Source organism: Symphodus melops (assembly GCF_947650265.1).
Source record: "Symphodus melops genome assembly, chromosome: 2".
NCBI lineage: Eukaryota > Metazoa > Chordata > Actinopteri > Labriformes > Labridae > Symphodus > Symphodus melops.
The window spans coordinates 15,396,276-15,413,208 of record NC_136692.1 but is presented as its reverse complement, the minus strand read 5'-3'; the positions used below and the strand labels follow the sequence as shown (position 1 = coordinate 15,413,208).

At 39.7% G+C, this 16,933-nt stretch overlaps 1 protein-coding gene across 2 annotated transcripts in view; it reads left to right on the top strand.

Moving 5' to 3' along the window:
- mgat3b (beta-1,4-mannosyl-glycoprotein 4-beta-N-acetylglucosaminyltransferase b) overlaps nucleotides 1–16,688 on the top strand; it is a 57,110-nt gene extending 40,422 nt beyond the window's left edge. The window contains exons 1-5 of one of the 2 annotated variants that reach the window (XM_079337404.1): nucleotides 5,623–5,768; nucleotides 8,464–8,923; nucleotides 9,851–10,518; nucleotides 12,999–13,281; nucleotides 13,471–16,688. In XM_079337404.1, coding sequence (XP_079193530.1) covers nucleotides 5,692–5,768; nucleotides 8,464–8,923; nucleotides 9,851–10,518; nucleotides 12,999–13,281; nucleotides 13,471–13,968 — 1,986 coding nt within the window. In that variant the 5' untranslated portion in view covers nucleotides 5,623–5,691 and the 3' untranslated portion in view covers nucleotides 13,969–16,688. Of the gene's footprint in view, nucleotides 1–5,622; nucleotides 5,769–8,463; nucleotides 8,924–9,850; nucleotides 10,519–12,998; nucleotides 13,282–13,470 lie in introns of those variants that run through there. The other variant, XM_079337405.1, reaches the window with a different exon arrangement.
- Nucleotides 16,689–16,933: the final 245 nt, after the last annotated feature.

Sequence of the window (16,933 nt, the reverse complement as noted above, 5' to 3'; positions counted from 1 at the left end):
GAAACCAGGAAGATGTGCATTAAGTCTTTTATTATCCATATAACACTGAAGTTTAGTCATCTTACATGAACTTAAGGACTTAAGGCAACAAGACTGAAAAGCAGAGCAGTTGAACTGATATCATGGGGGCCACAGGGAGGCTTTTAAAGATCAAGAGGAGGACATTGACTCCAATTATTATGATTTTGATGATTGATTTCAACGGAATTTTTTTTTTTATAAAAAATTATATCAGAATGTTTCCCGACCACCACTAATCCATTTTAATCTAAACCACCTGTATAGATGCAGCATATTTAAGACTGTAAGAAGCATTACAGTTTTTGGGTCCAACATCGAGGGGAGAAAAAAAAATTCTAATTCCGATAGATTGCCCGATATTTTTCCTTGATATATGTTGGATCTGTAGAGATAGACACATCTCTTTTCAATGCTGTTATCAAACTCTAGAAATGATGAATAATGAAGACAAGATGGTCACTCAACTGGAAAGTAACTGTGCTCGTATTATATGTGCATCACTACTACACTGGAGAGTGATCATTCTTGTTTTAATTAATATGACACGCTCTGCTAGTGAAAGAGAACTGTGTATAATACAAATGAAATGCTATTTGACTGCTAAATGGATCTCTATCGGTGCAGAGATAAAAATAGCCGATGTTGATAGTCACTGGATCAGCTAATATGGGCAAATATTATTGGCTGGCGGATTAATTGGTCAGGTTCTAATTATATGTAGCAAAAAAAACAGGTTTTAATTGTAAATCACAGCAGTACCTGGACAGCTATTGGAACAGCACATTAAGGCTAAATTGACGTGAGTGATATTGGACATTCAAATTGAAGCACAGTGACTGAGGGGATAAACGAAGACAACAGTGTGACATTACAGTAAGGTCCAACTTTTGTGGAATGACACACAGGCACTGAAGAGACGGAGAAAAATACCTCGTAATAATGAAAGAGACGGTGCAGCTGAGGAAGAACGAGGATCTGTAAGTGTCTCCACTGCCTTAACGAACTGCTCTTTTTTTAATTTATTTTTTATGGATCTACTAATCCCCCGAGTGGAAAATTCAACTGTGTTCATTCTAGAGACATGCTTCTCACACACACCGGACTCAGTCACACACAGGACCTGTGCATTAGTAGAACGATGTCAGAGTTGGGCTGCTACACATAGAGCACACCAGAGCAGTTGGGGGTTTGGTGACTTGCTCAAGGGCACCTTGGCAGTACTCTAAAAGTGATCTGGTCCCTCTCCAGCTACCAGACCAGCTACCAAACTTTCCGCATTGGGACTTGGGACAACCCTCCAGTTCCCAAACCAGGTCTCAAGAGACTGAGCTATCACCACCCCCATTCCTTATGTCCGAATATTTCAGCTGTGGAAAGTCAGAATACGCCTTGATAAAGGAATGGAGAGAGTTCAGTTGAGCGAGAATTAATTTTCCCTGAGGTAAATGGACTGTGCAGCTTTTACACGCAAACAAAAGCTAATCATCACCCAATTAAAACAGTAAAATAATATCTGCTGCTGGAGTCATTCTTTCAGTGCTGACAAAGCTGGATACAGCTGCGACGTTTAGTGGATTTATAGCACGAGACCTACAGAGCTTTTCTCCAGAACCTTAAAAACACGACAAGACGAGGAGATGTAGGGTTACAGAATAAAGCAAAGTGTACACAGAAGCATTCCTCCTTAACCCTTTATAGGGCAAGTGACTATGTTGTGTCATTTCCACAAACATTACATATGGCCACCCTTCTGCATCTCAGTAAGGTCGAGAAGCATGTGATCCTCAAATAAAGTTCTGTATTATCCCTTAATAACACTATGGGGTAGAATTTGGGGCCCTGTAAAGGGTTAACAATGTTTCAGCACAGTCCCTTTATAAAGACGGTATATACCGGTACTAACTATAAAATGTGTATAACCGACTTAAGAATTGAAAATCTAATCACTCTTTCTTTGTTACTGAGAATAAACAGACACATTCTGGGATTGAATTTTCTTGCAGGGATAGTCCTGCTTTATTACATAACATACTGTAAACACAAACACAAGTGTTTCCCATAACACATTCAATATTAAATAACAAGAAAAATATAATCAAATTAAATTTTAAAGAAGAGGATGGTGGATGGATGGGCAGAGACAGGGAGATAAAATTGTCTGTCTTTGCATTTAGCTGTGTTTGAATGTACGCTTGCTCATTTGATTTATGTTGGTGTGTATGTGACCTCAACTTGTGATTGTGTGAAACACATTGTAACTTTGTGTTTCAAAAAGTGCCATAATAAAGTTTATTTAATTTTTATTTCTATAAAGAACACTCGTCTCCAACATCAAGGCAGAGAGCGAATGGGGGTGAGGGGCAACGAGAGAAAGACCTCATGGACCGCTACAGAGCTGAATTATAGATGAGTTTGAAAGAATAGAGGCACTCCGTCTGCGTCTCCCATCCTCCCACCTCAGTGCTAACACACAAACCCTCAATCACACCTACTTCACCCGAACAATGTTCCACAAAGGTAGAACACATTTACTTTGCAGCTCTGGTCCCCCACTTCTAATAACTCATGTTTACTTTAACCTAGGCTCTGTCTCAAAGTACACACAATCTCACCCTCTCACAAAATTATAGACTTTCTGGGGCCCTCCCTGTGTCTGCATTATTGAAACCTACTTAGTACGCTGGCTTTCTCCTGACATCTGACTCACCAAACCAGTGGCCCATGAGCCCAGAGAATAAATGCTGAATTCCCTGATTCTGCTGCAAAAAGAGACAACAGAGGAACATTTTCTGTCAGGGTTAGAGCGGAACATGACAGAAAAAGCTACTTTCTGGTGCTGCAGATAAGAAAGCAAGAAGCAGATTAACCTTTTCAGCTGCTAAAGGAATAAGTTCAAAAAGTCAGCGTCATATATTAACATTCTAGAAGCACTATATTTCCAAATCTGTATGTTTTTTTTTTTTATTTAGATGAATGGTCATGTTTGTCAAGCTATCAAACACCAGTTATTGTACCAGTTATATATATTTTTATTTGCATTATAAGCTAATCAATGGTTGTCATATAGTTTAAAAGCCACCAGTGAATTCTTAATTTCTCAAATTTATCATTTGGAAGCTAGTTTGCAATACAAGCCAAGGCAGAAATAAAAGGTAAAAAAAAAAAAAAAGAAGAAGCTTAAACAGTTCCTTCCGCCCTTGATGGTGGTAATGACCAAAAGACAAACTGTTTATGTAGCTGGGCCCAAGATAAGCAGACAACAACAACAACAACAAAAACCTGCTTTCAGCTCTCACTCTGTAAAGCTAACTTGGACAGATAGAGATATGGTTCAAAGCTGCTAAATCCCCTTAAGTACACTGACAGGACCTACTTGCATCTTCGACCTTTGATCCAGCTTTGGAGAAAGAGAGTAATAGAAATAGTTTTCTGTCTCCCTCTTTCCTGCTACCTCAACAAGAAGAGTAAGACAGTGCACAGTGCAGACTGAATTTAGTTAATGTAATTGTGCAGTGACTCGTTGAGCATGACTGGAAGCTTCAGAGTAGTCTCCTAAATAACTTAGCAAAGTTTTTAATGGCCTCTTCAGGTGAAGGAAGCGTTTAACTGTGAATGAAGAAGTACAGTAAATCTTAGTGCTGATGACTTCCCGCATGAAGCTTCATCTTCTCACAATCATTCGAGTGAAACATGCCTTTTTTCCCTGGAAGAGAGAAAGTTGAGTGAGCATTTAAAGCAGATAGAAGAAGGGGTGAAGTGTGGTCAACGATGCATTGTGGGAGATTGTCTCTTATACTCTGCCAGTGGAAGAATCAGGCCCGTAAAACGTTGTCTGCTGTATTTCACTTTCAGAGTGCATCCATCTTCAGAGGAAGTTGCTGCCTAATAAAGATTTTATCTATAACATTTTTTGTTTCCTATCCAGTTTAAATTTCATGCCTTTGCTTCTTTATTGGATTAGGAATTATACTTTTTAAACAGATTTCTGAACAAAAGCCGTTAAGAAAATGAGGCAAGTTTGATAGTGTTAATTGGATTTTACCATTTATTCTTTCTGCAGCTTGTTATTATCTTGATTATGGACCAACGGTTCACTATTTCTTTAATCATCTGAACAGTCATTTTCCAAGAAAAAAATATAAAGTACCTTAAGGGATTATTTAGCCGAACTTGTTTAGGGGAACATTGCAAATATTTTAGTTAAAGTATGATATTCTGTTTCCTATCTGGAAGGGATAGGAGGTAACTGTAGATATGGGTGTGAATTTATATATCCTTATATGACATCTGTCCCTCAAAAGAAACATGGTCAAGTATAGGCATCAGGTAATTAAAAGTTGGTTTCTTTGTATTCAGGGCCGGAAGGAAGGACACTTTTGATTGGGCAGAACATGTGATGATCTGGTTTGAAATTGGTGTCACTCGGGTGCTTGTTAGGCGAGGTCAACAGACTGGTCAGAGACTGTGGGTTGTGCTTTTGTTCAGAGGAGACGATACCAATCTCCCATTTGGAAAGATGTTTGTGAGTTTTCTTTGTACAGAAAGAGAAGTAACTCACTCACTAAAGCTTTATGCCTAAAGTTTTTGTCGAACAAGGATGGCACTTTAGACGGGCAGTGCATCTTATGTCCTTCCACCTGTGAAACAGTCGAGTTGGTGTGGTAAAAAAATGTTATGCCTTAAAGTGGCCATGTCTGTGTAGAAGCCTGTATTTGTCTCTGTGTGTAAACATTTGTTTGTCTCAACATATGGCTGTGGAGTCCAAGGCTTAATATTAAATCTCTGAAACATTTGCCCACTGACTTAGCTTCTAGCATTAGCAATTCATTACAGCATTGTGTGATTCCACCTGATATTACATTTAGCATAGCCTTTCTGGTTTTTTCTCAGTTGGCATACAACTGCTGGCTGAATATAATAAAATAATTTGTTAACTGAAATTTTACAATGCTAAATTGCTGACCTCGTGTAAAACTGTGCTCCCAGCAATTAAGCTGGGAACATGGTTATGCAGGTTTATTTGTTTTGTATTTTGTATCATTCTGTTTCAATGGCAACACAAAAATAGATAACCACATAAAAACCACAGTTAACGCTACGTTTTGACAGTGGTAACACCAAAAAGGAAAATAAGAAACTTCATTTTAAAATGTCCAACTAATATACAGTATTTATGTGTTTTATTGTTTGTTGATCTGTTGGCAACATGTGAACAAACATCAGTCTAAATGTAGGCCTACACTGGGAAATTCCGAGTTCCCAGTCAGAAGTATCAATTGGAATGCCCGCTAAAGTCGTACTAACATGCTCAACTGGTGTGATATCATTCTCAGCTCCGACTTCCCAGTCCCAAGGTAAATGAAATGCAGCATAGATCTAGAGTCTAGATCATGCCAAGTATTGATGGCTCATCTACAACCCTGGCACACCCGTAGTCTATCTTCATGTGGGCATAAGGAACAGGTTTTAAGAAGGGGGAAAAACAACACAGTCTGGATTTGTTACGTTTCACCCTTGCACTATTTTCACAGTCAAGTTTAGACTGTGTGTCTACTATGTGATTTTTCACTTCTAAAGCTCCACCCTGTTCATTATCTGACAGGCAGCATCACAGGGGAGAGGACAGTCACAGCAATAGACTGCGTGGTGACTGGGCTGATTTCTGCAGTCATGTCTTGGCTCAGACATATGTGGGGAGCTCAGCGTCTAAAGGAAACAGCAACACGATGCCTGCGGTTACTCTGTTTGTAAGTGCTTTTGTGTTCAGATCGGTGATAGGCTGTGGAATGGTGATGGGATAGATAGGTCTATGGATACACTCTTCCCATATTTCATTGTCTCTTTTTTCATTTTTCTATCCTTGATAAGTTGAATAAGTTAAAAAAAAAAGTAAAGAACACTTTTTTCTATTAATGTACTGTATGTTTAAGTTGTCTGTGTGTTTGTGTTATTCTTGCCTTTCGTTCTTTGTTGAAGGGCATATTTCTTCAAACTGATAACTGCAGCAACTGACTGAATCCTGAATCCTGAATCCTCCTAAGTCATGGATTTTAAAAGCTTTTTTTGTCATGTCTTCCTTCTGGAACCATTTGCGCATTGAAAAAAAAAAAACATTTTAGGTTTGACTTGCTGTCCACAAAGAGGAGAATGATTTTAGTGGCAAGCACACATAAATAAATAAATGGCATTAACCCAAACATGATGCAGGTTAAACCATGCATTGGTACATGATTGTAGGCCAGTAAGGCAACATAGCTATATATCCCACTACATGGAAAGGAACCCAACAGGCACAACAGACCTCATGAAATCATCATTAAAGGTTAATGTAAGATTAACATGAAAAGTCACATCAAAGATTCATCAAACTCGGTTAGATATATTAATTTGTGGCTTGTGGCTGCATTGTGGTGGGGTTTGACATCAAACAGTAGGTACTTGTAAAACTTGTCTTTCAAGGTAGTTAGACATGTTCAGAAAGTAACACAAGTCTGATCATTACCCCCTGTGTTACAATGTTCCCACACACACACGCTCCGGGTGTACTCACACTGTTCCAGAAGTAACCGGGCCTGACCTCTTGTAACATCGTAATACAACACATACATGGATTTACGTAATTATGAAGCATGCTTATACCCGACACGCTGTCGGGTCCATGTCTGCACATCTGAAATCAACACAGAGAGCATGACAGATACTTACTTTATTAACATTTCTCTCTCTCGGTCGCATCCCTCAGTTAAAGATGCTGGAACAAATTTGTCATGCTGCAACAGACTTTAAATCTGATACTGAACTGCATACCACGCGTATGCTCAAGGTCAGAAGCTGCAAAACCAAAACACTTTCAGACATCTGAAGAGACGAGGAAAGGGAATTTCGGAAACAAACTTTTGACATTTTCTCTCACTGTCTTGAGAGACAACTTTCTGGGGGAGGGGACGTTACTATGGAGTACAAGACCCCAGAGAAGAAGGGGAGGTTGTTAACCTTGATTATCCACGTTAAAGTGAAAATTGATTTTTATTTTTAAAAATCCTTCCATACCCATTAATTCAAATTAATTTGAAAAATGTAGTTATCAACCAGCATTAATTCCACCTAAGGTTACGATACTAATTTGACCAAAACTCCTTTGCATCCGTCTTTTTCATTCTTTCTTCTATTCTCTCTGTGTACTGTTGGTGAAATGCAAGCAGTTTTTGTTGTCTTCTGTGATTTAAACAGACATTTTACTGAGATTTTCCAAGCAAAGTGTGCCAAAGTCTGTTACCAGGCATCTATCGGACATGGCTTCAGTATGCTTTTTGAAGATGCCATATTTTGGTTCCATCCTCTGCCTATTTGTCGTATTCCTTCTGCTGGACCTTATGCTTTCTTTCTTTCACTGCTTTTCCTCTATGCCTCGTCGTACTGCGCTGATCAAGTTACTTATAATGATGCGTGCATGCATTGACAGGTCTCTATCAGAGCTGGCTCTCTGTGTCTGTCGTCTATCCCCCCCAAACTCTACTTAGTTTTGTTTTTCATTTCCCCACTCCCATTGTATGCTTAATGTGTTCAGCTGTCCAACATTTTTGAAGATGGATTAGAGTGCAAGAATAAATCTCACTGCGTAAGCATACAGTGTCCCTGTTCTTGGACTGTGCTGCTGTTCAGCTAAAAAAGAAATCCCCCTCAGAAGCCCAGACAGATGCTTAACAATAGGATGCTTTGCACTGACTTTTATGCTCTTTTTTTCGAATTCCTTTTTTATTATAACAGAAAAGAGAATGCAGGTGAAACCCATCCATATTTAGTGAGTCCTCCATTAGAAGCTAAACATGTACTTTATATGCATGATGTATCTTCATTCTTTTCTTTAATGTTTCCTAAAACATAATTTAATCAAAATGATCCTCATCCCCATAAGTTATGTCATGCCCACTGAGTAACTCCTTAGACTTACATGACTTTTATTGTCTGAATCACCAGTTATGCATCTATTAGCTACTTTTATAAACAAAATGAACCAGAATTTTTTTTTAAATAGAGCTGAAGGGGAAATGTTGTCAAACGAATTTTGAAGCACTTTTATTTGTGTTACTTTTGGCACCCCCTTTGTATGCTGCTTTTGTCCTTTTCTTGTGTAAGTAGTGATTTCTGAGCAACAATCTGATCTAGCTTTTTAGAACAGTCAAATGTGCTGTATCGCTAATCAACAAGGCTTACTGTGGAAAATGTAAAAAAACAACAACAAAAAAACATTTATGCAGCATGCAGTCAGTTGCAACAGTCGCTTTGGACCTTAAAAATGACGAAATAGAATTAAACAACCTTAAAAGGGACAGTAAGAGGTACTGATGGGACTAAGGGGATAATTACAAATCGGAAATTATTTTATCTTATTCGCCAGACTAACTTTTCGTTTTCTCTCTCCATCCCCTCCTTTCTCTCTAGGATGAAAATGCGGCGGCACCGAGTGTTCTTGCTGTGCACAGTAGGCCTGTGCGTCATCTCCTTCCTGCACTACTACAAGGCCCTCCACTACGTCTCCCTGCTACGAGAGCTCTCCGCCCCATATCCCAACATCAAGTCATTCATCATGGTCACCGGCTTCTTCTGGAGGGAGAAAGGTGTGTCTACAACTCCACTCAGTCCTGCCTCCCCTGAAGAGGCCCCTCCTCTACCGGGTCTCCAACAGTCGGACACCAAAGCTAGAGCTGTAGCAGGTGCTGTAGGAGGAGGAGGAGGAGGAGGTGGCAGGGGAGGGATGGATCTTGAGATGGGGGGAGTGGTGGTTGGAGGTCCTGGAATTGTTGGAAGTGCAAGGCTTGAGATGAGGTTAAGGGAAGAGCCAGCACCCCCTCATCCTTGGGAGAAACCTGAGGAGAACCAGCGAGGAGACGCTCCTAATGAGGTAAGAGCTGTAACACTTTTACCTATATCGTATAAGGAGTACCCAAAAACTGTAACTAAAATGCATGAGGGCAGAGTGGTTGAATAAAGTTTTTATCTGCTGAGTGGCATTGAAGATCGAAACAGAGGCGTAACATCACACCTTTACCGTTGACGTGAGAGCCTTCAGGATAGTAAAGCTCTGTGATTGTGTGCGAAAAGCTTGTGCTGTTTGTTTACAAGTTAGCTTCTTTTGCGTCTTCAAAGCTGAAAGGCTGTCTATAATGAAATCATTATTACATAACACTAATATCCTCTAATATATCTAATATATCATGTCAATATGCTGTTAAGTACAGTAACATTTTGTGGTCTTCTTTCCATTATTAAAATTATATTCACAAGATGACGTTAAGTTTTCCTTGTAACAAAACTTTATGTATTTTATTTATTTCTGTTAGCACAAGTTTTCTTTTTTTCCACATACATTTGCATGTTAATGTCTACAGAAATCATATTCTGGTTTCTTACAAATACTCATTTGTCACTGACATGAACTTAATAACCCCTGTAGAAACAGTCACCTTATCATGTTTTCATTTGATTCATTCTCTATAATCACTCTTCTGATGTCAAATCATGGATTTATATCTCCAATCATCACTGACCTGTAGTTCTCGTTGATTGCTATCTTCCTGATGATAAAGTATAGTTATACTGCAGTTAATGCACCAACATCAATCTATTTGCCCGAGTTCAACATTAAACATTTATGTTTTAAACATGGTTACTCAGTAACACTTTTGCACTTGACAATAGGGACATTTTTAACTGAACTAACAATATTCAAATTCATTAGAATGGACAACAAACATCATTAAAATAAAATGTACATTATGGAGGAAAGCTGCCTTTATCCCCTTCTCTCTTCCTGTTATTTTTTTTCCAGGAAAAGACTGAAGACCATTTGAAACCCAGGCATCCCAGCAACCCTGCTCTGCCTGCCAAGCCTGAACTTTTAGAGGTCCCAATTGCTGGACAAGAACGTCGAGTGGTGTTAACAAAAGATCAATTTCTAGACCCATTAGAAGCTTTGGGAGATCTCCACACCCGCTCTTACCAACTCAAAGATGACAAAACCCCATACTTTGTTCGAACCAAAGCTGGAGCCCTTTGCTTCAAGCAAGGAACAGAGGTGGCTACCCCAAAGGAGTACTCTGGGAAGGCAGGGGGGACATTGGCCAATCGAGCTGTGGAAGGTGCTCGAGCTGGATCTGCAGGGCAGCGTAAACCTCTGGAGGTTCAGCAGCAGCCCTCCCTGGCTCCAAAAGCAAAGGCCAGGGCCAGAGGCAATGGGAAACGACTGGTAAAATGTGTGTGTAGGCCGGGATGGCATGGACCTTACTGTGGGGTTCCCACTATGGTGTACCACTCTAATCTTCCCACTAAGGAGCGACTGACACCAAGAGAGACCCCACGAAGGGTGATTAACGCCATCAACGTTAACCACGAGTTTGACCTGCTACATGTACGCTTTCACGAGCTCGCCCAAGCTGTTGATCTTTTCCTTGTTTGTGAATCAAACTTTACTGCCTATGGAGAGAAACGGCCTTTGAGGTAAGACCCTTTTGGAAGGATTAAATAAATTATACACTGAAAGTCAAGGTCTATTTCAGAAATCTGTGTAATCGTTAACGGAGTTCCTCTGTATCCGTCAGCAGATGACACTGTGCCTTACAGTACAGCATTGTAAATATGACTGCAATGCTCAGCAAACTTTAAACTGGATTAAATAGGTTAAAAATTATCATACAGTACCAGGATGACACTTGCAGCTCAGTGTAGTTATGTTGGTAATATATTATAGATCTCTGGTAAGGTGAAGTCTTGCTAAAGCTAGAGTACTGACAGAGCCCCAATTATTTTCTCTTTATATTCATCAATATAAATTTAAATGTTGCACAAAATCCTACATTTTGAGAAGTTGTGACTCTGTGTTCAATGGTGTGTCTACAATGGTAATGTTTACAACTCTCAGTCTTTGTGTAACGCCATTTAACAGTCTTACTGAGTATCAGCATGGTGAAAAGAAATTATAGTCGGTTCCTTTGGCAACTGCATAAAATGCCTTGGGGCAATTTTACAGCAGATTATGACAAGAGAAACATGATTGACTCTGTGTGCAGCCTTGGAGGAAGAGATTGGTGTGTTTAATCGTAGGATTTGACACAGCATGAAGAGACAACGTTCAGTTAACAATCTCTTTCGCTATGCCATTCAACAGGTTAATAGAGTTGTCCCTCCAGTCAGTTTGACATATAGACGATGCTTTTTCTGTGCTGAAAGGTGTGATTTGTCTTTTACTTTTAATGTCAATGCTCTTATCTGATATGCATTCTAAACACTTGTCTGCTCTTCAGGATGCTTTCTCTTCTGTCCTTTAATGTACGAAAGCAGGGAACGTGTTTCTGTCTTGCACTCCTTTAAAATGAAAATCAAGCTTCCATACTTGTTTTTACTTAGTATTAGTATTAGTTTATTTAAAAGGGGACAGTGCAATTTCATAAAACACATGATTATACATGGTTAAAAAAGCCAGATTTAGACAGAAGGCTAGTTTTCATCTGTACTCCCCTGGACATGATGGGAAAAGGCAATAAGTTCATAGTTTTGATCAAAAGGTACAGTCAACTTAAAAGGTCTTTGTCTTTCTGAAAGAAGAATTTGAAAAGACTACAGCTGTAAGCCAATCAATATGTAGTCTTTAATCAAGTGTTTGGAAAAGTGAAAACATAGTTGAAAGACTGTAGATAGGTTTCAAAGAAAATGTTCGCACAACCAACTATCTCATAAAGTATAGGTACCTTAGAAGTAAAACTAAAGCCTTGGAATTTAAGAAGGAGGATATTGGATGGAGATGCCATGTTCAGGTGCATTTACTTGGAGACAATGAGAAAGTTAAAATCAATTTAAAATAAGGAAATGGTAATCTATGAATCAAAGACTAACAGAAAAGACGATGATCTAAGTACTAGAAAGACTAGAAAGAAAGAAAAAATATTGTTTAGGAACAATACTTCCAGTGGTGGTCCATTGTCTTACTATCAGGAGCTGAATCAAGAGCTTTTTTTCCGTAGTACTTGTTGCTGCATTGAGTTTGCCCACTTGTCCTCCATCATACTTCTTGCATTCTATAACCATGTGCCATTTTTTTTTCCATTTTGAGGATTCCTTTTACTCTTTATCCATTAGTCCTGGGTAGAGGAGTCTTCTCAGTCCCACTTCCTTGTGTAGACTTTAGTACCAGATTTCAGAATTATTTTTTTTACCAAATACCTATCTCTTATTCAAACCAAACCAATAGAAGAATACAAATTATACAGATAGAATATCATGAAGCTACATGTAAATGGGGCTTGATATCCTACTATCTCTTGCATGAAGATGCTTGCCATTAGTTTCTTTCTTTTACTTGTAATTTCTTATTATTTTGAAACATTATTTAAGAGGCAGAAATCTAATTGGATTTACAGTTGTATTTATTTCCTTATGCTTCTTAATCTCCAGTAATGCTCTGAATTTGATATTCTCCAAACTTTTTTTAAATTCTTTCAATTTTGTTGTGTATTTGAGTTTGAATGAACATGAAATATACCTTAACTTGGAATCATAAGCGTAATCTGTTTAGGGAGACGAGTATGCTTTAGTATAATCACATTGTGTCCATTATTGGAGCAGGGTGGGACTCAGCGCAATTAAGGTCTGAATTGACCACATCTTGTAGACAGTGCTGTGCATTTGATTATGTAAACAAAATATTCCCACAACTTGTTCTGTTAATCTAAAGATTGCTTTGATGCATTCTTGCATCAAAAGACACTGAAATCCTACACGGTAACCTTTAAATGGCAATACTGCAGAATATTACTTAAGAATGTGAGTCGTATCCAAACCAAATATTATTTGTCCATTTTAGGTTTGACTCCAGCAAGTTTGAAGAGTACCGTGTGTGAAAAAAATAAATAGCAGTTACTACCTGAAATTTGTGACAATATAAATCTGAAGACAACATTGTACTGTGTTTGTCATTTCCCCAGTTTCCTCAGGCTACTTCTCAATGGTACGTACGACTACATACGTCACAAGATCCTGTATGTGTTCCTCGACCACTTTCCAGAGGGTGGTCGGCAGGACGGCTGGATCGCTGACGACTACTTGCGCACCTTCCTGACACACAATGGCATGTCTAGGGTGGTGGGCGTGAGAACAGACGATGTCTTTGTTATCAACGATGCTGATGAAATCCCTGCTCATGAGGGCCTCCTTTTTCTCAAGCTGTTTGATGGCTGGACAGAGCCGTTTGCCATTCATATGCGCAAGGTATGTATGGGTGTTTCAACCTTTTTCTCAGGATCATGTTGGATAGATGTCAGGCATAGAATAGATATTACCTGAGAGGCTAATTTGGCCGAATTTCATGATTTTTAAAAAAAATTATGGAACAAGTTAACCACACATTATGCTTTTCTCTGTCTTTAATTATGTTGTATTTTCTTTCCCACCGTCTAGTCACTGTATGGGTTCTTCTGGAAGCAGTTTGGCTCTCTAGAGGTGGTGTCTGGATGCACGGTCGGGATGCTTCGGGACGTCTATGATGGCGATGGTATAAAGCTCAGACGTCGCGAGTATTACACCATGCCAGGTTTTCGTAAGTATGAAAACGACACAGGCCACATTCTGGTGCAGTGGTCAGTGGGCAGCCCCTTCCACTTTGCCGGTTGGCACTGCTCTTGGTGCTTCTCACCTGAGGGGATCTACTTTAAGCTGGTGTCAGCGCAGAACGGAGACTTCCCGAGATGGGGCGACTACGAGGACAAGCGTGACCTCAACTACATTCGTGATCTTATCAGGACGGGGGGCTGGTTTGATGGTTCCCTCCAGGAATATCCTCCCGTGGACCCCAAAGAGCATATGTATGCCCCAAAGTACATGCTGGAGCACTACGAAAGGTACCAATACCTCCTGGAGAACCCTTACAACAAACCATCCAAACTAAGTGAGGGCTAGGAGTTCAGCGAGCAGAAGCTATGTGAAACAACAAGTAGGGCTTGAGTGAGGCCCCGACACTTACTTTATGGGGGCTATGGGGGCTTTATGGTACTGATGAACTACATCTCCTATTGGTGAGATGCTTGTGTAACTTTTTCAGGCAGCACCCATGTTGCAGGGATAAAACATCTCTTAAAAATAATTATTTTGGGTTCAAAAAAAAAAAAAAGAAACTGAATCACATCCATCATGGATGTATAAAGAGATCATTGAGAGGATACAACCACTGGATAAACAAATCCCTCCTTCATCCCTCCCCTTTTTGGGGGAGGGGCCAAGCTATCTCTCTTTTTTGTCACCCTGACCCCGTCCTCCCTTTCCTCATCCGAGCCAATAAGCCTGCTGACTGAGAGCAAGAGAACTATTTGAAAGCAATGAGAGGGAAATGTTGCGGCCATGTAGAACCTGTGAAGAAAAGAAAATTGGAAGTGAAGGTTTTTATATTTTGCTTTTTCTGTTTGTTTTGTATCTGTCTATTCATTTTAGTTAACTGACTGGATAACGATCTCTCTTCACTCTCCACCTACAAATGTCTTCCTGTCATATTTGACGACCTCATTACGGATCCAGACATTCAGATAGTTTGTCTTTCTTGCGTGTCAGTAGGAAATGATGAACCATTTTAAACACAGCTGGAGTGTACCCATTGCCAAATGAAAATGAATGACTTGATGGAGGTGTTTCATTTCATTCTTGCACTCACTCTCATTCACATGCACCTTACCCCTCTCTATATGTGTTTGTTTCTAAAAAGTGTAAGTGTGGTCCATCTTTCTATCATGTTTTTTAAGGCTTGGGCTGTGAATTAGGAACAAGATCAGTCAGAAGAAGAAGGTAGAAAGCTAGAATCATTTGGGGAGAAGACAGGGAGATCAACAGCACAATTTAGACTGAGAGAAACAATGATGTGGTAGGTATAGATAAGTAATGAAAAGGAAGGAAAAGGAGGCTATCTCGATTCTGCCTTTCCCCTGTCTTCTGGTGCACGAGTGTTGCTAGGATGACGGTGCAGAATGCGTGATCCCCTCGGGCAGCTCTGAATACATCATGCTCTATCGATGGCATCCAAGAATGATGAAACTTGTCGTTATTGTTTGTCCAATGAGAACAACCGGGACCAGCTGGGGGGAAAGATCGGCCTTCAGTTTTGTCTCTAGGTTTATCCAGCAGCAGAGATGACTTTGTTTCCTTGGAAACTAAAAAAGGGAAGAGATGTAATGGTAGGTTTTAAAGATGAGTGGGAGGGTTCATGTCAGACAAAGAGCTGCCACATTCAGATGAGGTAAACTTCGACTGCAGGTCCACCTTGGTTAAATAGTGTTCTTTGCTGTCATCTGTCAATCCCTGTCTGACTCCCTGAGAAACTATTCTTCTGTTTGTCTGTTGTCCATTTTCTTTCCTATAATAGCTGTATCTGTGTTCCTGTTGTGTTGTTTATTTGCTTATAATCCTGATCTAGAAGCATAATGCAATTCATTTAAATTCTCTCTTTCTCTGTCTAAAAAGTTACTCCAATTTTACCTCTGACTTTCCTTCACACATGCACAATGGCCCTTACGCCATTTTAGGTGTGTACATACCTAATTCATCTTAATTCTATCAAGTATCCCACCCTTTTTCAATAATAGGGTGTATTTATCATCTCTCTGTCTCATTTATATGCCCCTGTCTCTTCAGGACAGAGCTGAGCAGGGTTACCAGCAACCATGACGACACCTTCCCTGTGCACACAGATCGCAATCATCTAAACATTTGAGCATGAGTGCTCATGCCTCACGCCTTCTTCCTGCCATAGGCGGCTGTTGATGTGGCTGAATGCCTAAATCCCCACCCGCATTGTTTGGCAAAAATGTTTGGACAACTTAGTGAGCATATTTTCCCTCTGTGGGTGTGTGTCATGTGGGCTTGTTGGGTGGGGGCAGTGTGTTTGAATCTTTAGGTAGGAAACATTTCACAATGAATTCACAAGCAAACATAAAGCCCTTTTTTCACAGCATGGTAATGCAACATGATATAAATCCTACTATACTATTTGATTAATTCTACTGCACCATGTCCTGGTTGACAAATCCTATCTGTGAAATAACACTTTGACAATAACAACTTTTATTTCTATGGCCCCTGTTCTAAGCAAGGTAACAAAGTACAATAAAACAAGACTCAAAAAGATCATCTCTCCATAGGAAAGCCATCTTTAGAAAGATTCCCTTATGGAATCAGGTACATTTGTTAAACGTTAGTATCTCTCTGATATCAGCTGCCAATTTTCAAACAATGAGGCATGAACCGATGTCAGTAGCTCATATTTATTTGTTGTGTCGAATCAATTTAATGCTAGCATCTAGTGCACCTAATGTGTTTCAGAGAAGAGCCTTGTTTTTGGACAGAGTAAGTCACCTGTTGGACAAACTCCTTATTGGTTTTCATCATCCAACATGTATGAGTGTTGGCAGTGTGGGAGCTTGGTGTTTTAAACATCAATGTTGGCCCTGGTCTCTCATTCCTATACAAATACTGTAGTTCTAAAATACAACATAAAAGGTGTCACTTCAGTTGAAGTCGTCAAGGTTTAAGTGACCATGCTGTGACAATGAATGAGTTTGATTGTTCAAAAAGCAAGGGCATTGGAGATTTCCTGTGATTTAAGACTTGTAAGATGTATGATGAAGACCTAAAATGTTGGTCTGACTAACCGTCTTATGATCCATGAACACGCTGGCTCTTCATTGGTTTGAGCTCGGAGTTGAAGAAGTAAATTACCCAGCAGGCCTGTGGCAGTTGTAGGTCTGTGTTGCTGCTACTTCGATTGCAACGTACTCTGCAACAGCAGCTGTTCTGGGTTTTGGTGTTGAGAGCTAATCTACTCTCCAACCCCAGAGGGGCCACAGAGAAAGAAGCTTTAAATAGGATTTGAGATGAGGCA